At 50.8% G+C, this 21,172-nt stretch overlaps 3 protein-coding genes across 3 annotated transcripts; 1 reads left to right on the top strand and 2 right to left on the bottom strand.

Moving 5' to 3' along the window:
* Positions 1-492: 492 nt before the first annotated feature.
* J4E82_010410 (uncharacterized protein) lies at positions 493-1,843 on the top strand (the record flags this gene model as incomplete). The annotated part of the gene is made up of 2 exons (XM_051736622.1): positions 493-1,389; positions 1,445-1,843. 2 exons carry the CDS (start codon positions 493-495, stop codon positions 1,841-1,843), a joined length of 1,296 nt encoding a protein of 431 aa, XP_051583603.1.
* Positions 1,844-3,645: 1,802 nt separating this feature from the next.
* J4E82_010411 (uncharacterized protein) lies at positions 3,646-4,203 on the bottom strand (the record flags this gene model as incomplete). The annotated part of the gene is made up of 1 exon (XM_051736623.1): positions 3,646-4,203. The coding sequence occupies one exon, from the start codon at positions 4,201-4,203 to the stop codon at positions 3,646-3,648; it is 558 nt and encodes a 185-aa protein (XP_051583604.1).
* A 5,164-nt stretch (positions 4,204-9,367) lies between these two features.
* J4E82_010412 (uncharacterized protein) lies at positions 9,368-19,141 on the bottom strand (the record flags this gene model as incomplete). Its single annotated transcript, XM_051736624.1, has 1 exon — positions 9,368-19,141. One exon carries the CDS (start codon positions 19,139-19,141, stop codon positions 9,368-9,370), a length of 9,774 nt encoding a protein of 3,257 aa, XP_051583605.1.
* Positions 19,142-21,172: the final 2,031 nt, after the last annotated feature.

Genomic DNA, 21,172 nt, shown 5'->3' on the forward strand with positions numbered 1-21,172 from the left:
TTGGTTACAACGATAACTCTTTTCCACCTGATCATTCCATACGATACCTCACGGACTACCGCTTTAGTCTACCTCGCCTTAGTACGGACCGAGCCTAGAGAAGTATAGCCTAACCCCGTGTAACATAAAGCTTAATATTAGAAAAAAAGTATAGTTTTAGTAAAAGTAACTATAGTTAATAGTAGGTAACTAAAGTTTTAAACTATAGAATTTAAACTTTAGAAAATATCTAAATATAGACTTCAATATTCTTCTTTTAACTTCTATACTCTAATATATAAAGCTCTATCGTTATACTTATTATTACTATCTTTAATATACAGGAAATTATTATATATAACTATATTATAGGTATAGAGCGCTTAGTTATAGAAGGCCCTATAGTTAGGTAGACTGGCCCGAGCGTCAGCTTTGCACTTATTTGCGGGTCCACTGTTTCCATCACCAGAACACGGCACGACAATTCATGACACCCCAGTCAATTTAGTAGTCATGTCAGAAGACGGCATGAACCTCGCACAGCGCCCGCCATACGTCACCGTCGACTTCAAGGCCCTCGCGAAGAGCGATAAAGACTTCAAACAACTATGGCAGCGCACGTCGGGTAAACTAGATTTCCAAGATCCCAGTACTACCCAGGCCCTCTCCAAAGCGATTCTAAGAGTAGACTTCGGTCTTGAACTTGACGTGCCAGATGATCGCCTGTGTCCACCAATCCCCAATCGCTGGAACTATGTGGCCTGGCTGCAAGGTCTAATCGACTCCACATCGCCAGACTACTCCAGCAGATATGATCCAAATCGCCAGGTTCAGGGCTTGGATATCGGTACTGGAGCATCCGCCATATATACCTTGCTGTGCCTAAGATCGCGTCCAAACTGGTCAATGTGCGCTACAGATATCGACAAGAAGAGCTTTGACTCCGCAGCCCGCAACCTTGCTCTCAACAATCTTATGACGCGTACCAAGTTGCTCCAAACCACGGAGCTAAACCCTCTTGTCCCTCTCGCAGCCCTCGGGGTTGATCGTCTCGATTTTACCATCTGCAACCCACCCTTCTTTAACGATGTGTCCGATATGCAGTCCAGCTTGAAGGGTGAGGGAAAGAGCTGGAAGCCCAACGCCGTATGTACAGGCTCAGAGAACGAAATGGTATGTCTCGGTGGTGATCTTGGCTTCGTGACGAAGATTGTCAACGAGAGTCTTGTCCTCAGGGAAAAGGTGCAGTGGTATACTAGTATGTTCGGCAAAATGGAAAGCGCAAAGGCCATCATCAACCTCTTGAAGAAGCACGGCATCACAAATTGGGCGGTTGGTGATATCGATGTTGGGTCCAGCACCAAGCGATGGATTGTCGCGTGGAGCTTCGGAGACCTCAGGCCACGAAATGTAGGTGCTATCTAACACGTTTGAGCTACCAGTGGAATATGCTAACCGCATTCAGAGCCACGCACGAATCGAAAAGATGGCCAATGAGTTCCTACCGTTCCCAACATCTTATCCCATCGCACTACCACCTTCAGTCGAGCCGCAGACAGCCAAAGACGCTATCAACACCCAGCTTTCATCGCTCGATCTAACCTGGACGTGGGACGCTGTTACTTCGACTGGCATCGGCGAAGCTAGTCAAAACGTGTGGAGTCGCTCATATCGCCGCGCATACGAACGTAATCAAAGAGAAGGTCTCGTTGACATGAAGCAAGATCGAAAGATTGAGCTAGCATTTCGTATTCGGGTCGTGGACTTGGCACGTGAGGTCGTCGTTGAGTGGTTAAGAGGCACGGATCAGGTGTTGTGGGAGAGCTTGTGTGGGCTCATACACCGACATTTCAAGAAGACTTGAGCGTCATCGATGTTGTTCTAGCCTCAGGGGGCGGGCATGTCGTCTCCGCATTTCCTGAATTTCTTACTGGTATACAGTAGCGCCATGCGTCAGCCGTCACGTTTTACATACCCGCTGCCATCACTTCACTCCAGGTTCAGCAAGGGAGCGAATCTTTTTCACCGAGTTTGGAAATCTCCCGTCTGAGTGGTACATGCGAAAATTGTGGTATTGTCACATCAGCATGTGTCAGCTTATCCTTGGCGCTGGTGATTCCAACCACCCAGGTCAGGACTTTCATGCCACTGTTACATTCAAATAATCCAAAAGCATTCAAGTTACGTATGTCAATGTTCTGCCCTTTGTAGATCTCATCTCCAATGGACGTACTACGCCGCCCAAGTGACTGTGCCTCAATATCAGCCCGTTTCTGCCGTCGCAAGGGATGGACTCCTTGCTTCGTATTGTCCGACTTCTCAAACATAAAGAACCAATTTCCTTCCCTGTAACTACCTCTTCGTCCCAACTCTTCTTGTATTATCCTCCGAGGTATCCTACATATCTGCAAGCCTCATTCAGCTTTACCTCATTCTAGCCCAACATGCACGCCCGTTTTGCAACCATGATGCTCGCCACCCTAGGCCTCATCACGACCGCGTTCGCTGCTGCCACTCCTTCTGTCGTTGTGGAATGCGGTGCTGTCGCCCCGTGGAACACTTGTGTACAAGGCTGCCCTGGAACCTGCAAGCAGGCAACTGGCTATGTGTGGTGCGACTGTCCCTGGCAGCAAGGAGGAGGAGGGGGAGGCGCATAAGCGGTGAGTCAATTGCCACTCAAATTGCAAAGTCTCACTCATCTTAAATCTGTGCAGGCCAATCAGAAGAATATCACAAGGGAGGTGGAGGAGAACGTGTTGATGTTGAGTGTGAACGGAAAGTTTCTGGATTGGGAATGCAATATAGGATGGTCTGAGTATGGCATGCGTCTCCCATTGCACGGTACTGGTTGGAATCATCAGCTCAAATACTGCTTGCCTAGATCAACTTTTGAACGCGCCTGCATTGTGGTAGAATTCATATCCTCAATCTTGTTCGGTCTTTCTCTGCTCTTTCATCTGTCTCGCCGAACAATAGCTTACAAGAACATACGTCTCAACCAACGATGCATTCACAGGCCCTCATCCTCGTGCCTTTCCTCCTGCTCATCGCCCTTACTACTGCTCTACCTGGTGGTGGGGTTCTGTCAGGTGTCGCTTGCGGCACAGTTCATGCCACCAGCTATTGTGTAGCAAATTGCCCTGGCCGCTGCATTGCTTCTAGTACCAACTTGCAGCCTGGATCAATTTGTGTTTGTCGATAAGCCGCCAGCGATTATCGGGAAGAACTAGACGTAAGTTGACTAACTAGATCTATATGTTTACTCGTTAATGTCTCAACAGTTAGCTAAGTTATCACGTATATGAGTTGAAAGAAGGGGATGGAGAGAGATGAGGCAGGTGGTTTCTCGCAGCTTTTCGAGCGAGACTGATTAAGGAAGAGCGTATGATAGACGGACAGTATGATGAGAAAGTATTAATAACAAAAGAAGAGATCATGGCCTAACTTTCAGTGATTTGGTTCGAGCCAAGGGAACGTTTGAGAACGTGCGTCTGCTTCTGTTCGACTACAGTGAACTACGGAGAACCTCCTACATTCCCTGTAATAATTTCCCGTCTCCCCAGTGTCGACCTGAAAGGTGTGCTTTCAGCGGCGAACAGCATGAACGATTACTGGACGTAGCTAATACCCTTCAATGAGCTTGACACGATGCATTGCCGCCATCACTCAAACGATAGGTTCATCCCAAAACATACTCTTGTCCATCTCCTCCGCCATACCCTTGGCCATTGGCGGCGCATCGAAATCCGGCTTCCTACCCGCACATAGTCCCTCCATCTGCCCGACATCCCTGACGCCACCTCGTCCGGCGCCTCCCGCTCGTCCACCTCTAGCACCAGCTCGACCTCCCCTCTCAAAACCTCTACCCCTACCACCACTAAAATCCATCGGCGCCATACCCTGCGGATTTGCCGCAGCTCTATTCTCGCGATGCAGCTGTCCGCCGTGTAAATCACCCTTGAGCTCCTCGCGGCTGTCTACCTCATCAGTGGTGTACTGAAACGTGTTCCAAGCATGAACTTGGCTTTCGAGACCACGGGGCGCACGGCCGGCGCGGGTGATGACTGGTTGGTTGGCGTGCAGGGCAAAGTCGCGGTCGCCAATTGCGGCGGTATCTTGGTCGAAGCGCTTGATACCAAGATCAGCGAGCTCAACAGAATTGTGGTAGAAGGACGCTTCTTGGGTAGTGCCGTGGCCATTGCTGGTCGCGTTGGGGTCCGACATCGTATGGAGATTGGTTGAATGGTTTGAAGAGGAGAGAATGAGTAAATTGGTCGGTTTGTTTGCTGAAGTAAGAATCGGGATTGACGTTGGTTTCGGCGTAGATTTGTGGGAGGAGTTCAGGTGGTTGCTGGTAGTAAAGCGCAAGTGAGAGAGAATCCACTCTACTACTGGTAATAGGAAAAGATAGTCTAGCAGTCCCTTCAGCATTGGAATGCCCGGTCATGGAGAGTTGGCACTTTTGCGAGAGTTGGCAAGTGAGTCAGTGGTGAGATTATAGATGACGTTGCACTGATGACGGTGAGGAAGGAGCACTGGAAAGTTGGGGCAGTGACGTGCACTCCCACCATGTTGCAGAGCGCTTCGCATCCTCATACCGCTTCAGCACTAATCGGAGGGGGTTATTGCTTCGTAGACGGGTTCGAGACAAGAATAGAAGTTCATGGCAACCTGAACCGTGATAGGCCATCACCACTGAGCGAGATTAGTGACATACAATCAAAACGAAAGACAGAAGAGTGAATGACCGACAAACAAAAAAGAAAATTATGCGATTCAAAAAGAAGACTGCGACTCAATTCGAACTTAGAGCAAAAATAGATCGCCTTTATCGACCCGATACAATACGTGACTGGATCACACCCTGCACGACAGGGTAGACATGCAGATGACGTACGCTACCGGATCTTCCAGTTCTCTATATAAAATAGCACCAAGTTGATGGATATATGTACTACATTATAATGTCTTCGGTTTGGAGAGGCGAGAGCGTTTGCTGCGTAACATTAGAAAAAAGGCTCCGTAGTACATTTCCACCGAAATAGAGGCGTTTATAACGACTCAGAGGAGTGCGATACATACAGAGTCCTCTTTTTGTGGTTTTAAGTAGGCTCCGAATCAGATGCCAGTTAGGTTCAGAGTTGTTGATATATACTTCGTTTCTGCTTATCAAACCACATGCTTTGTGCTAGGGTCTCTCAGTGATTTGCGACAAAACGAAATGCAGTGAAAGTTCGTTCTAAAAAATTCTGTCATAGTGTAGTTTGTTTGGTCAAACGAGAGCGAGTACACTTTAACATTCACGTACGGTATTAGAAGAGACTCCTGATTTTAGTGGCCAAGTTTCCAACCGAAAGACGAGCTGAGACATGTCAGCCATGGGTGAACTCTCGGAAAGACACTACGGGCGTACCAGCTTGGGGTTGTCACCTTATGTGGCGTCATATTCCGACGGTACACACTTACCTTAGGCCCGGCCGGGTATGGTGCCACTCTGGCGTTACTACGAGCACTTGGACCAACAAGCGTCGCAATGATGTCGTACTGTAGTAGTGCCTTGTTTAGATCAACTCGGGCAAACGAGCCGAGTATAGTCTACGAGTACACGTGCCTTGTTGAATTTGCCATGGCGATAGATTACCATCCCACCGAAGGTGTCGGTCAGTACGAGAACGCCTCCTCAAAAAGGTCAATGCTCCGTACGCTCACCCTACGTCTGACAGCTGCCCTAACGCTGTCACTGAAGCCTCTTGGCCCACACACTGAAACCGCCATAGCACCAATCTGTGCAAGTACCTCGCCATCCAGTACACTCTGTACCTCGCACCGTTGCAGTCTCACTTCGAGGTACGCCGGTATAGACCGACCTTCAAACTCGAAGGAGACCATCCTGGAAATGTAGAGCCGTATGCTCACAACTTCGCGAAAGTGCTGTATAGCCGCGATTTCATCAAGCCACGACCGCACCCATTCCAGCGCATCGAGGCTGGCTATGCACCAGACTAAGGAAATCTTCTGTGTAGCGGCAATGTTGCTGTTGTGCGCGTTCAGTAAATGTCGGACGAAAGACAGCTGGTGTGTGATTCCTACTCCTCCAGCAAAGAGGACAACAGTGCCATACGAGTCGAGAGAATGATAGCCACCATATGGCCCCTCGATCGCTCCCCACAGGTGCACCTGAGCGTCTTGGTATCTCGCCGCCAGCTTGTAAAGGGAACTTGTCATTCCTTGGCGTGAGCGAATAACACACGAAATGGTGCTAGGCCCGCTTTCCGAGTCAAGGTCGTCGATGCTGAAGGGTGCCTTTTCCGCCAAAGCATTCGCGTCTCCGGACGATTGGGACCAAGCCACTGAGAACGGGTGTGACCCCATTAGTGCTATTCTCGGCATGTAGATCTGAACGTGTGATCCAGGGTTGGCGTTCCACGAGTGGGGAAGTGTAAAGGTGACACGCGTTGCCTCACCAGGTAATCTTTCCAGGCCCACAAGGGTCCACTTCTTCTCTTTCCATGAAAAGTTGTAACGTAGTATGCGAACGATGCGGATCGAGGGCTCTAGTGATAGGAAAATGATAACCAGATACACCCAGGGCAGTTGTGGCAAAGCATGCTTCGCCAAATGGAAGTACACACCGGATACCGCGACTGCGAGGCCGATGCGGTGTAAAGAGAGGAATGTCTCGTAAAAAGAGCGTCTAATAGGGCCGATGGAATGAATAATGAGAAACAAAAATGCAACAAAAGCTGCAAGACCGCACTGATACGACAACGATTGTTTTAGAAGCCAACCCACGCTATGCCAGCCACTCTTCCCATCATGGGTTGCCCGATATGTGTTGTACAGGAAAGCAGCGGCATGAGCAGTAGCCTCTACCACAACAAGTCGCGCCGTCCATCGATGGAAAAGGTTGAAAGTATCGTAGCTGACATGGAGGAGGTTTATCAAAGGGTTGTTCCGAAGAGCAAAGAGAACAGCGAATATAAGATTGAATGTCGCAAGAGTTCCACACCGGCCGCGAAATTCGGCCACCATCTGGGGACGTGAACGTACGGAGACGACCAGGCAATACGCCATGTTGCTGAGGATATAGACGACAATTACCAAAGAATGGACGCGAGTGGGTAAGGGGGCTGATGTCGTACCAGCTGTAGAGCCTTTCGCTGGTTGTCGACATTTCGTAGGCCCGACTGGCGCATAAAGAAAGCGCCGCTTGAGTGCTCCCCAGTACACATAACGATCCCTTGCCCAAAGTTCTTGACCCCTACATGAAGCGATCGCTGAGATTCGTCGGCGATCGTTTCTCGCTGCAACAAAAACACGAAAGCACAGAGCGATCAGGATCGGGAACAGGGCAGTTATAATGAGGATATTAACGAACATGTAGTTCGTGGTCTGATCGACGCCCGCAAGACCTTGGCTGAACTTCAAAGACTCAGAGCTTGTATCGATCTTGTCGTTGTGGAGGTTATCGAAGGGCAGTATATCAGAGGGGGATGATGGATTCTGGGTCGTTGTGTCGTCCATCTGTTATCAAGTGCCAGGTAAACAACGCGTTTCGCTGAGGGTCGTCTATGAGGTGCTATAGGAAAGACTATGGAAGTACATTGCAAAGTTTTATAGCATTCTAGCCATTGGAAGGCTTCTGGTGTGTGGGTGATATTGAAGCCAGGCGTGGTCTGGGCCATGCGTTCTGTTCACAAAGGAGAAGCCCGCTATGTTCGGATCTTGCAATCGGATGCTGCGTGATCGGTCTCGTTTAATGTCGCGTCAAAGATGTGGTGAGCTTGGTAGTTGGAAAGAGCCAAAGGTTGAGGTCTCGCGGCCGTTCACTACCAGTCAGCACACCTGCACAACCACGATTTGAGCCAAGTTTGCAGCTAAGAGCATTAGCAGTGGTAACGCAGGAAGACCCTATAGTAACACCACTGACTGAGCCGCGATCTCGAACTCAGTAGCGGTTTCCATGCGGATCGAGACCTGCGAACGTGAGCGAAGCGTGGTCTTATATTATCGAAGTCTGAGGCTCAGTTGCTTACTCTACATCCGCGGGGCTGCACTTGTAAGCGATGATTTTTAGATCAGCTTGGCTGTACACAATGCGCGAACCAGATAAGGACATCGTGACAAGCTAGAGGCATCGTGATTGGTCTTCGTGTAAGACCGGATATAAGACAAGGCGCAGGTTGTAGTACGAAGATTCAAGGATACCGAATAGCGCTGACACAAGCTTCATCTGTCTAAGCCCTACCTAAGTCTGCACCTAGCCGATTCCAGAAAGAAATAGTATCCCACTCCAGGTTACCGGTGAAAAGAAGAGTCAATGTTCTCCAGGTGATGGACTGCGTTTGGAGATCTTCCGGTTGCTAAGTGCCCGCTGTGACAGCAGGATGGATGTTGAGGACAATTGCGCAATCTGTAGAACTGGGACATGCTCCTGACACCAGCAAGATCGTACGCCGCATAACTCGTATCAGCCCATGGCCCACATATCCGGTACAGCGCCTTGTGAGTGTCATAGGCTCCGTCCTGTACCATGAGTGCTGAAGACACAATTATTGGCGGGATCCTATCCGACAGCCTGCCGATGTTCACCGGACGTGTTTGTCGTTGGTCTGCGATTGCAGCGTAAAGTCCATGGATATATGCGCCACCTCGTTATAGCTACTTTCGAGGGCTCCTTGGCAGAGTGGCAATGCCAATAGAATCTCCAACGACGCGACGAAATGGTTTCGGTGTGTTGCTCCGATGGAGTCGAGATATACTAGAAAAGTTCATGGGGTCTCGCTGTTAAGGGCCGGTCCAACAGACTGTTCTCGATACGAGAGAGGCAACGAAGTTTGATTGGCGATTGGTAAACCCGAAGTTTTGCCTTGGAGAGCATCTTGCGCCTTGAGATCCGCTGGTATGTGGTACAAGATTTGGTGATTCCATACGCGAAGGTAGGCAGGTGATCCGCGTAAATTGGCGTAGCATATATGTTGGCTACGAAGGTGACCTTGACCTAGAAATTGCATCCATCTGGTTATCGTTGAGACGGAAGCTCAAATACTGGGATCAAAGTGTGAAGAAAGGAATATGGCAGATCGAGGGTTCGTCGTTCGGTTGGCGAGCCATCAGCGCGTGACGTCATCACGCGACGCGTCTCCTTCCTTTCATAGCAAACCTAGTTGAGCACACAGAACGGTTTGGTTGTTCAGGAAAAACGGCACTATTTGAACTTTCAATAGCGCCAATAAGTATGTACATGCTAATTTAGATATTTTCACAAACTCTGACGATTTTTCCGAAACGCCATTTCACCCAATGTACCAGTCCCTTCACTCTAAACGCCTTGCCAATAATTCTACATAATTAAACTCAGAAGGCATAAACGCCTTTGATGCTCCACTTAGCTGCTCCCCAGAATCCTCTCATAAGCCTCCTCCACCTCCCTGGCAACTTCCAACAACGTAACAATAACAATTTGATGCGTAACATTCGGCAGGCGATCCCTATGCAGCCCAATCCACTCCAAAGGTGGCGTCGCCTCGCCCATATCCCTTAATTGCGGCGTCTCAATCAGCGGCGGTTCTAATGGCGTATACTCGTAGCGCGACTGTGGAACATTGACTACAGCAGTAATTTTCTCCTGGCCGTCTGGCGAAACGGAGGGAGCGCGGGGGCGGTTGGACGGTATCGCCGTCTTACCGGCGGCGTTGGGGTCGGGAGCGGAGGCATCCGGATCGTCTTGGAGGGTTTGGGATGTGCTAATCTTGATGTTGGATTCTGGAAGTGGCTTGCCAAGGCGGGAGGCGAGGGTGCGGGAGTGGTTGGACCACATGGTGCGTATGTAAGAGATACGTGAGTAGTTCCAGCCAACGTCAACTTTGCCCTCGAGCGAGCTACGGAACAGGTAGTCGATGTGTGTTCCCTTGGGTACCTGCCAGGTGTGCATTGTAGCGATGACCTTGGGTACACGTAGAATTGTGCCGCCACGTGCGGAGCTGACGCTTGCCGACACATCTTCAACTGTGAGCTCGGTCACGGGTTTGCTCTTTTTTGGTGTTGGTACGGAAGCCAGTGCGACGGAAAGTTGACCAAGCGTCATGCCGAGGCTGGAGTGAATCTTGGTCTTCTTCTCGAGTGCAACAGCAAAGCGTGCTTGCATATCGCCGGCTTCCAGCATCAGGACTTGGTTGTCTATGAATGTTGATGGGAAGACACCAAATCTGATTGACCGTAGTGTGACGACAACATCGGTATGCAGTGAGATGGGTGCTTTGAAGTTGTCCTTGTCCGGCTTTGTAAGAAGCTGACTGTTCGATCCTGGGGGTGTGAATGGCTCAGGCAACGATGATTTGCGACGCAGGAACTTCTCAATATCTCGGAGAGATTGCTTGTACGCTTGTCGGTTCTCTTGGATCAGCCGTTCAATCGCTTGCCATAGTGCAAGACCCTGTGCAGCACTCGTAGCATGGCAAAATACGTGCACCTTGCCACCGTCAAGTATAGCAACCAGCCGATCTTGTGTATCGTCACCCTCAGGGCGGACGTTGTACATCAGGAAGCCGAAATCTGCGATATCTGCCATCACGAAAGCTTGGAAGTCGAACCCAGTCCTTACACGTAACTGACGGAAAGCAACTGATGCCTGAATGAGTGGTGCTTGACGAGTGCCTGGTTCTTGTAATGGCCATCCAATCGACGTGCGTACTCTAGTCTCATGCAGCTCAATGAAGCCACTCGTGCGACCCGTACTTTCGATACCAATCTTCTCAACACCAACACACAGGTTCTGTTCCGAGGTAGTGGTCTTCTTGGACGACGCCCACAAGTTGTGAATGTGTAGCCATGACTTTCCGATCGATTGACCCAAATCTAAATCAACCTTGACGTCTGCGATAGCCACATTCGCATTCCAAGGAAAAGCGGTACCGGCAGCGATTTGCTGATAGCGTTGTATGAGAAACTCTTGTGGTTCTGAGTTGGCGCTTGGTGACGAAGGTTTCGAAGCCCGACGGATCTCTGGCGGCACCCAGATTTCTCGGAATAATAGGAAATCCTGCAGTTGGCGCGCGTTGATCTGGAGAGCGGTCGGGTTGATCTTGAGGATCGCCGAAATACCACTGGTGCCGCTGAGATGTTTGCTGTTCATCAAGGAAATCACGATAGACTCCATGTCCAAACTAAACGTAGACTCACGAGAGTATACGTGCCGAACAGTAGTCACCAGTTTCTCAAACGTGGCTGACGCAGCAAAGAAGTGACCATGCTCTTGAGATTTGACGCTGTTGACCGTGATGTATATATCCTCGACCTTGGCGATCGCTGTGACACGAGCAATGGGTTGGCAACTGAGACTGAACTCTTGCTTGCAAATCCGAAGTCCCAAGTTGAGTCTTGTCCTGCCTAAGATGGTGGTAGGGTCTGCTGTGATGATGTTGTCTTCTTCGAGTAATTTGGCAGTCGGCTTTGACTGGTCTTGAGACTGTTCAGGTGATGCAGCCTCATCATCGTCATCCTTTTCGCGGACTACAGCTTTGATGCTATCCGATATGTCGATGATGATAGGCACGACAGTCGGCAGTAACGTGTTGGTTGATCCATCAACACGAAGCTCGGCGTTCAGAGAAGGATCGTTCCCGTCATCTGTATACTCGACGCGTACTGCCACACCTGGAGCTCGTAACGCCATACTGCTCTTTGACTCGTCTCCTACGAACTGGCTATAGCGTCCCTTCTGCTGAGCCCGACCGGAAGCGCCTTGTACTGGCGCTTTATCACTACCGTGGATATGTACAACAGCTCCGGCAAAATTGACATCAGCGGTCAGCGATGCAAGACGTTTGTTTCCGAAAGGATTCTTTCGTTGTGCACCAGTCGTCGTGGGTGTCATGTTCCAATTAGCAGAAGCTTTGCGGAACTTCTTACCAGCAAGGGCAATAGAGCGCTCAATGACGTTTCCGGGTAAGACGAAGTGTGAGTCTAGCTGGAGATCGAGTGATTTGCCGGCAGCATAGAATGCTAGCTTACGCGTATCTTTTGTGGACGCATACGCTACGTTGAACACCATCTTGGGCAATAACGCTGAGTTGAGCGATCGCACCTTCTTACTCGCCGACACCGGTACCATCTGTAACCGCATATCTTCAACCATCAAGCGCGCGGCATCGTCTTTCTGTGTTGACAGGTCGATCTTTCCGAAAGAAAGCACAAGATCGTGAATCTCGTTTTGCGGGAAAGGAGCGACAGAGTTTCCAACGATCCAGCTGACTTGTAGGTCAAGGAGTTCCAAAGAGTACGTCGATGTAAAGAGGGCTCCTGAGCTGATGCTGTCGGAGTCTTGATGAGCATCGCTTTTGAGACTCCGGTCACGTCGGTGAGAGATTCTACTCTTCGTGTGCCGGAGACGACGTAGATACTTTTTCTCTTTGGAGAGGTCCAAATCCTTAATCTTGTCTTGGAGATGATTCACCACGTCTACCACCGCTGATGCAGTGTCTGCGAAGACATTCACTTCCAGACCCGAGCTTCGGAGGCTATAGACCCTGCGGGTAGGTTCAGAGTCTTTCTCGGTAGTTGCCTGGAAAACGGCTCCGAACGTGAGATTACCACATCGACGAACCGAGTCTTGATCCTTGAGGTTCATATCGATGGTAACTTCGTGGATCCGCACCACGGCTTCGGGATACATCATGATGCTCTGATCTGAATCGATGTTTGTGGCTTTAAGCTGAACTGTGGATACCCTGAACGCGAGATTTGCCGTTGGCGAGTCTGGATGCTGGCCAGGGGCGCTAGCTGAAACATGCATTCCGTGCAGCGTCATCCGCACATCGAACAAGATATCCGGTGAAGACGTAGGAGCTTTGACTACTGGAGAGCTTGCTGAAGGTGGAAACAACTCCTCAATATGCGTCTTCAAAACCCCGACATCATCTTGAACCGCCTGGAACATGTGGGACATTTCTGGTTTGTTGAGGGTCGCGACGAAAGACTGGATCTCTGAAGCCTGGACATGTACCTTGTCGACGATTCCGGACGCCAGAACCTTGGTCTCTTTCTCGGTCTGGGTAATTGACAGTCTTCCATTGAGTGGAGGTAGCTCAAGCGAGCTGATAACGTGTGAACCTTCTTTCGACGTACTGTATAGCCGATGGAAGTTCGCTTCGAGGTCGTAGTCTACTTGCAAGGTGACATGCTTACCCAAGGCTGGAATGACAGCGATACGTCCGGACGAGCCTGTGATCGACCATCCAAGAGGTTGAAGAACAGCAATTTCGATTTGATATGCGTCCATGAAAAGTGCGAGTGAGATGTTGGGAAGCTGAGTGGAAACCTTGTCGGGCTTGTCATCCTTCGGGGTCGTGCTCGTAAATCGCTTCATGTTCGCTGATTGTCGATGGAAATACGCGGCCTCGTCCTTCAGCACGTTGTCCGCGACTTCAATGAGGCCTAAGATGTCCTCTTGCACCTTCACAATAATCTTGTGGCTTGCGGCTGCTACCTTGATCTCATTGGGTGTTTTGTTCTCGCCCTCGTGCTCTATCATGGCAAAGTAGATACTCGGCTGTTCGAACTGCGTTTTGGCCAAAATCCGGGATCGAGATGACAGCTCACTCACAGCAACGTCGACGTGAAGATGAGCGGACATGATCTCTCCGAGTTCCGATGCTCTACTATCTGCATCAAGGAAAGAGAATCGCATGCTTCTGCCCGTGTTGATGCTCCGGAGGTTGATAGTGTCCAGCGTTATCTGGACCTTATCTGTTGCGAATACCACCTGAAGATCATGGTCATATGTAGGTTTCGAGATTTGTCTTGATGGTGGGGTTGCGGCCTTCGTCTTCTTCGCTGCTCTCAAGTTCTCTTTCTGGAACAGTTCTAGTAATGATTCTGCAAGCTCGCAGATCTCCCACTGGACATGTAGTGACGTATCTCCGGAGCTGATCTGAACGACTGTAGACTTCTTCAGAGCGCCGGCATCTACCACCATCAGTCCATCAGGTTGCGCTGGGGGTAGCAAGACGATGTTCAAGACTAGGAGACCTAGAGATATTTCGCTCTGTCTTGGACCAGGGTCAATGATGAACTTGATCTCTGCTGACCTGATGTCGACATGTACAGGTGCGGAGTCTGAGGTTGGAAGCGGCTCTTCGATATGTCCGAAAAGCAGCCTCATCGCAAGGCTCTTCTTTACATGCGCTAGATCCCAAGTACGCCACTGATCCCACATCCCGATGATCTTTTCTTCAGCATTGACAGGGCATGCCACATCAGACTGCGAACAGTCGCCAAGAATAGCGTCTTTCTCGACCTGTGGAAGACATTGCCAGGTATACCGAAATCGGGAAATGATCTTCCAAGAATCGTGACTCCGCAGGTGGTCTCTAGCCGCTCGAAGGGCATAAGATGCTTTAGTAAGAAAGGCGGGATCTGAGTATTGGTCTTGTACGCTTGTGAGATACCAGGCGAGATAGCGTAGTCGATGTTGTTGCCTTTGCTCGACTTCAGCAAATCTTGTAATCAGTTTCTCAGACAAAAGAGTCGTCCGGTGGATGAGCGCTGCTAGGTACTCGACCTTCTTGCTTGCCACGGCGTTCTCTAACGACCTGAAAGAGACGTTCACCGAAGTTTCCTTGCATTGCATCATCCACAACATAACGTCCCTGATTTCAGCCTGGATAGCAACTCCTCCACCCATGTCATAAAGATCGCGCTCGGTCACGGAAAGACCGAGTGAGCCCAAAGTGGTATGTAACGAAAGCGAGTTCTCACCAGCTCTTTCGCCAGGAAACTTTTTGATCCTTGCTGCCAGCGCAAGCTTGTTCAGGATGATATCATACTGATCCTGCCCCGTCTCATTCATGGAGTGAGCTTGGAAAGTGTGCTGGAATCGAACGTGCGTAAAAGGTATGCGAACACTGAATTCGACTGAGCTGCCTTTGCCTTCTAATCGGTTGCGGTTCTCAAGGATCTTAGTCATGACATTGACTTGGAAGTCGTCCAGCAGATCTTCAGGGCGCCTAGGTTGAACTAGTTCGATTAGGCTCGAGACACATGTGACAAATTCTGGGGTGCAAAAGACGCGTATGCCTGGCTCTGCACTAATCAGTATGCTACTGTGGGCGAAGCTCTCATCCAAATGCTTCGTTGACACATCGTTGAAGACAACGTCGTCCACCTCCAGGAAACTATTGCTAGAGGGCATCGTAGGGAAGGAAGGAACATCTGACAGATCCGGTTCGATCTGATCAAACGGAAAATAGGGTACGGCGAGACTGCTAGACAGTGCGACAGACGAAGGAGTCCAGTCGTGCTCGACACGCTCATCATTCCTGAAGGACGAGTAGGGGCGGTGAGTTGAGTCCGTCGGCTTTGGTGATCCACTCAGAAGGGTCCGGCTATCACTGCTACCTGCAGTCGTCTTGTCTGCCTTCCGCCTGACCGCAGATCTGATGCTGCTGGAAAACGACATGGCTGGAGACGATCGCTTGCTACTTGGGTGCATTCGTCGCGCTTTGGAGGATGAAGCAGTCGAGGATTGTTTGGACGATGTGATCGAACTGGCATGGTGAGGCGGCTGGTACAAGAAGATTGGATGAGGCACGTCCGGGTATTGCATTGCTGGTGTACGCAGATTCTGTCGATTCGTGTCATCTAGATGTGAAGACGAGACTCGCTCGTCACCAAGCATGAAGCGAGTGCGGTTAGTCCGTTTATCGTGCAACCGCATGTGAGCCTGCTGCTGCGCGCGCTCCTCTGAAAAGTCCAGTTTCCGAGTCAACAGATTCAATGACACAGTGGTTTGAAGATAGGCCTGGGTAGTGACAGCTTCCTTCTCCTTGGAGCGCGCTCTATGATGCGATACGGACTTGGACGGAACGGCACTGATCGTAAAGTCCGGTATCAAGACATTGAGCCTCTGAGAGAATGTAGTTCCAGCGAGATCGTTGAAGTTGAGACTCACGGGACTCGTCTTGAGCAACAACGCTTCCTGGGCGATGTGGACACAGACGCTGATGTCGTGTGTCTTCAGTTTTAAGAAAGTAGCATCATGGATTATCGGAATTTCGGTCAGAGGAAGCGTGTTCTCATCGTCGTCGAGAGTAAACCCAAAGGAGCGCGCTGCTCCTGCTGCAGTTTCGACGAATTCGGATGTGCAATCGCCCGTGATCATTCCTACTTCGAATTCCCAGCTGCACAAATAGGTTGGCTCGATCGGTGGGAGTCCAAAAAGACGATGTCCAAAAATGATCGTGGAGTCAACAAAGAGCTCGGTAGGCCCGCTTGTAAATTCGTTGGGTACCTCAGCGTCTGGTACTAAGCCTCCGAGGGAGATACTGATAGGACTAAAGTTGACCATCAGATCCATGTAGTAGTTGGTAAACCTCAGATCGGCGGATGCGAACGGGAGATCGGCTCGGATGCCACGCTCTGCTGCGTACAGATTGGCAGGTAGTAGTACGCATGATTCGTCCGCGTAGATAGACAGTATTACGTCCAGGTCGTTCGAGAGCTTGGCTGGTTGTATGTCTGCCTGGGTCCCGTCTGCTGCTAGAACAGTACTTGGTAGCCCCTGGAACTCCTCCAGTGTCTTGAAGTGCATGTCATCGCCAAAGTAGTTGTCTTTGATCTTCATGAAATGATGGATGAGCCAACCGTATAGTTCAAGGTTGAGCTTATGACCTTGGATGTCCATGAAAAGCCTGTCGGTATTCATGGGCGATGTCTCAGTCATGAAGGTATGACTTCCGCTCAAAGTAAGCCCGCCCAGATGCGCTACTTTTGGCGATTGTACGAATGTTTGCAATGTGTTTTTCTGAGGCATCAAAACTTCGAGACCTAGATTCTGACCTTTAACGTCAAACTTGATTTCATTTTCAAGTGGCCGGAACTTGTCCAGTGGTATGGATACATCTCCTTGCAAGTTCTGACCGGACAGGATAACGAAATTGTTGTCTTCCAGGTCAGATGGGTTGTTTATTATGTTGGAGTCGTTGGTGTTGAGGTACAACTTGAAGTTGGAGAAGTCAACGCTGAGCAGGTACTGGAAAGGCACAAAAAGAAAGTAATCGGGCGGCGGACCCGAGCCCCAGTCAGCGACGAGATCCATGATCAGAAACATGTGATCTCTGAGGAGGAACAACTCCAAATCTTGACATTTGATGTTGAACAGCCATTTCCGCAATGTATTCCAACCTAAAGGATTAGAAAGGTCGCAGTCAAGCGCAATGGCGCCAGAGCGCCACAAAAGACCATGATTGACACTGGACGAGATCTCAGTACTGGCGATATCGACGTCCACTTTGCTCTGGTATCCTTGTTTTGAGGCATACATATCCATGACATAATTGACGGTGGTTTGCTCGGCTATCTTGACATCAATCCATGCGAAAGGGCGAACATTTTGCGCACCAGTGTTGTCTCTTCGCTTTCCCCTTCTGAGGTATGCCTTTGCTTTACTCTTATTTTTGTCCCCAGGCTTTTCGCGTGCATTCAACGTGTGTGCTTTTCCCTTCCACTTCCAATCCTTGGATGATTCGCGGATCGGTATGCGCAACACGGTATCATTTTCGATGCTGAGGAAAAGTTTGAACACGGTCTGTACACGGAGGTCGCCAGCCTTCAGGGGTGTCGCTGGGACAGCATCCACACGATTGCCAGGAAAGAACATGTTCTGGAAGATGCCGCGATGCCGGTCTGCCCAAGGTCCATAGTTTATAGTGCCTCCAAATATTTGTATGTCCATGCCGTAGTCGGGCGGAATGCTTCCGTTGATGTCGTACGGTCGCGCGGGATCGATGTGCCTGCTGTGGTCGATATCGTTTGGTACAGGGCCAGGAACGTCCCAGTAGAAGGAGACGTTGACACAAGGGCAGTCAGCAATCAACGACGTCTTGGCGTATTCGATGCCATCCCACTCGCCGTGGCCGTCGTTGGTGGTATCGTCGAGGTATCTTGCCAGGCCTTTCCACCGTTCGCGACCGGGGAAGTGCCATTGAGAGTTCAAAGGTGGATTGTTAGCGGTGCCTGACCTGGTGTGAGTATGGATGGAATCTGAGTCTCTGGAAAAGATTCCAGCCAAATTTGGAATTCTCCTCAGCCAGCGCCAGTGTCTCCTGTGCCGTGCCTCTTTCTCGATTATGGAATCTTCTGGCACACCTCCAGCTGCTTCTTGCTTGTACTGTACAGCTGAGTCGAGTTGTCCAATCTTGTAATCGGGATTGGGCTTCATATGAACGACGGGATGCGTGACTTGGAAGTTGAAAAGCTGCTGGTAAACGTCCAAGGGGCCACATGTAGACGCATCGATGGTACCAGTCGCTTTTTCGAATTGAGCAGTTATAACGGCCAGCGTGTGCTCGTTTCCAACGACGATGGCGCCCTTCACTATATCGATGTGAACAGGGAGGAGTTTGAGGAAGGCTGGTATGTCGGCTTTCTTGGGATTTGACGAGGTCGATTGGCCGGTAACGGGTCGGGTAACGTTGTTGTCGCCTTCGGTATGCTGCTTCTTCAGCTTGTTGTGGCGATGATGCTCGTCTTTCTCGGTCTTCTCGTAGTCGGCCACGGATCCCTCGGGCGATTTCTCATCCTGGGCAGCGCTTTCCGCCTTCTTCTTGACCGCGTCTATGATACCGTCGTACGCAGGGCTCCGGTTGTACATGAAGGCTTCAATTCCATAGATTTTGATGGAAAAGCGGCATGGTAGCTCTTTCCGCGTCTGCTTGCCTCCCTTTTCTGCCTTGTCCAAATTCCCACTTCGACTGTCAGACCGGCTCCTGGGCGTGCTTGGTGTACGCTCGCTGCTAGTGTCGGGTTCCGAGGAAGGGTCGCCGTCAGTATATACACCCGCGTCCTTGACCCTCCGTAACCAATAGTTCCAGGTGATGTATCCGCCATGAACCAGTATTGTCTCGTTATGACCATGATAGCGAATATCCTTGAAGAAGAGGCGACCGCCCAGTAGAGAGATTTGCAGCGAGGTGATGTCGATGTAGGCGTTGAAGGTGCGCCAAGTGTATGCGCGGATACCGTAGGAGACGAGGGTCGCGAAGAGGCGGTTGAAGTAGAAGAGGAAGAAGATGGTCAGGATGCCGCAGATGAGCAGCTCAACCAGGAACACCCAATTGAAGCCGTCGCGCGGGTCCAGGGGCTCCGCGACGATTCGGGACGCCATGACTGCAGCGCGTTATGTGAAGGAGAGTGGGCGTCTTCATGGCTCGAGGGAGAAGTTGCGCATTGTCGTGGCGAGCGGAGATGGAAGGAGCAAAGGGGTGGCTCCTGCTCACTCTGGCGACATTGACTCGTGGTGTTGATATTTCAAGATATTCGGGGTGGGTATCGCGCCGTCGAAGTGCACGCACTATGAAGCAGCTGGAGATGGCGCTACCCAAGTGCTAAGGACAGGGCCGATTGATGTTCGAGGCGCGACACGCAGGATGCGCGTCATGGGCGCCGTGCAGGAAAACCGAGCTTGGACCTGTTCTGCCTCTCCGCAAACCTACCACACTGTGGAGGGCGAACGTGCACAAGACCACACGCACGACACCGGGTGGCAGTCGACAGCACACACCATGGCTGCGATCCATCGCTAGTACCATCGTCTGCCTTTTCTTCTCCCTACTGACCCCACGACTGCGACTGCCACTTCTTTCGTGTTTGTTTGCTCGCCTACGCCGCCCCAACATGGCTTCAGGCACCCTCCCACAAGACGTTACCGGCGCCGACTTGTCTGGCGGCACCGGTGCTCGCTTTGCACGTGCTGTCATCATTGTAGCAGGCGTATGCGCTCTTGTCGCGAGTCTAGTTACTTTCGTGTAGGTGGTAGAGCCTCTATCTTGCATGACTCGAGCTGACGTAGCTGTAGTGCTGTCTGGTTACAAACGTGAGAGCGAACCGGCCGACCGCTGGCGCCCGTATGCTGAACAAGACATAGGAAGAACTACCGTAAACCGGTGCTGCAGCGATATGTCATCCGTATCTTGCTCATGTATGCACTCTCTCCAGCAGTCGTATGTCATTGCTCATATCATAAAGGGTCCCCATCTACGCAGGCGCATCATGGGCCAGCTTGGTGTCGACGATTGCAGCGTCCTACGTGGAGCCCTTCAGAGACGTTTACGAGGTACATACAATCTCTCCCTCTGGCAACTATCACTGACGCATGGCTCAGGCCTTCACCATCTACACCTTCCTCCAGCTGCTTATCAACTTCATCGGCGGCGAACGCGCCCTCATCATCCTCATGACCGGCCGCCCGCCCGTATCCCACCCGTGGCCGCTCAACCTCGTCTGCTCCAAGATCGACATATCCGACCCACACACCTTCCTCGCCATTAAGCGTGGAATCTTGCAATACACGTGGGTCAAGCCTCTTCTGTCTGTGGCGACCATCATCATGAAGGCTACCGGTACATACCAGGAAGGATACATAGGATGGACTTCTGGCTACTTCTGGAGCGGCATGATCTACAACGTCAGCATCACGATCAGTTTGTACGCCCTCGCCATGTTCTGGGTGTGCATGTCCACCGATCTTAAGCCCTTCCGGCCCATGCCCAAGTTCCTGTGCATCAAGGGCATCATCTTCGCCTCTTATTGGCAAGGATTCTTCCTTTCCATCCTTGTCTTCTTGGGAGCCATTCCAGACGACGTACCTGGCTACAGCCCCGATAACTTGGCCGCTGCTATACAGGATGCTCTTATCTGCTTCGAGATGCCACTCTTTGCACTTGCCCATTGGTATGCCTTTTCCTGGCACGACTATGCCGACGATACCATCTCTGCCGCACGGTTACCCGTCAAGTACGCTCTGCGTGACGCATTTGGCCCTCTGGATCTCATCCAAGACACCAAAGAAACTTTTGCTGGTAAGAACTATGAATATCGGTACTTTGATGCGCGCGACAACGTTTTGGCACACGAGGAGTCATCATCGCGTGCTGCACGTATGGCTGAGGGCATGCGATATGAACGAGGAGGAAAGGGCAAGTACTGGATCCCTAAGCCTGGACAAGGATCAGAACATGAGCCCCTCCTCAGCAAAGTTACATCGAGCCGCGCCAGAGCCATGAGCCCCGGGCCACACAAGGCTCTCAAGGGCGAGGGTGCCAAGTACGGTACACCAGACACGGTCGAAGAGCCCAACCTGGACGCCGAGGAAGAGCGCTTATATGATAACGCTCGTGAACTCGAGTTCGGAGACTGG

Source organism: Alternaria postmessia (genome assembly GCF_024291825.1).
Source record: "Alternaria postmessia strain BMP 2775 chromosome Unknown scaffold_124, whole genome shotgun sequence".
NCBI classification, from domain to species: domain Eukaryota; kingdom Fungi; phylum Ascomycota; class Dothideomycetes; order Pleosporales; family Pleosporaceae; genus Alternaria; species Alternaria postmessia.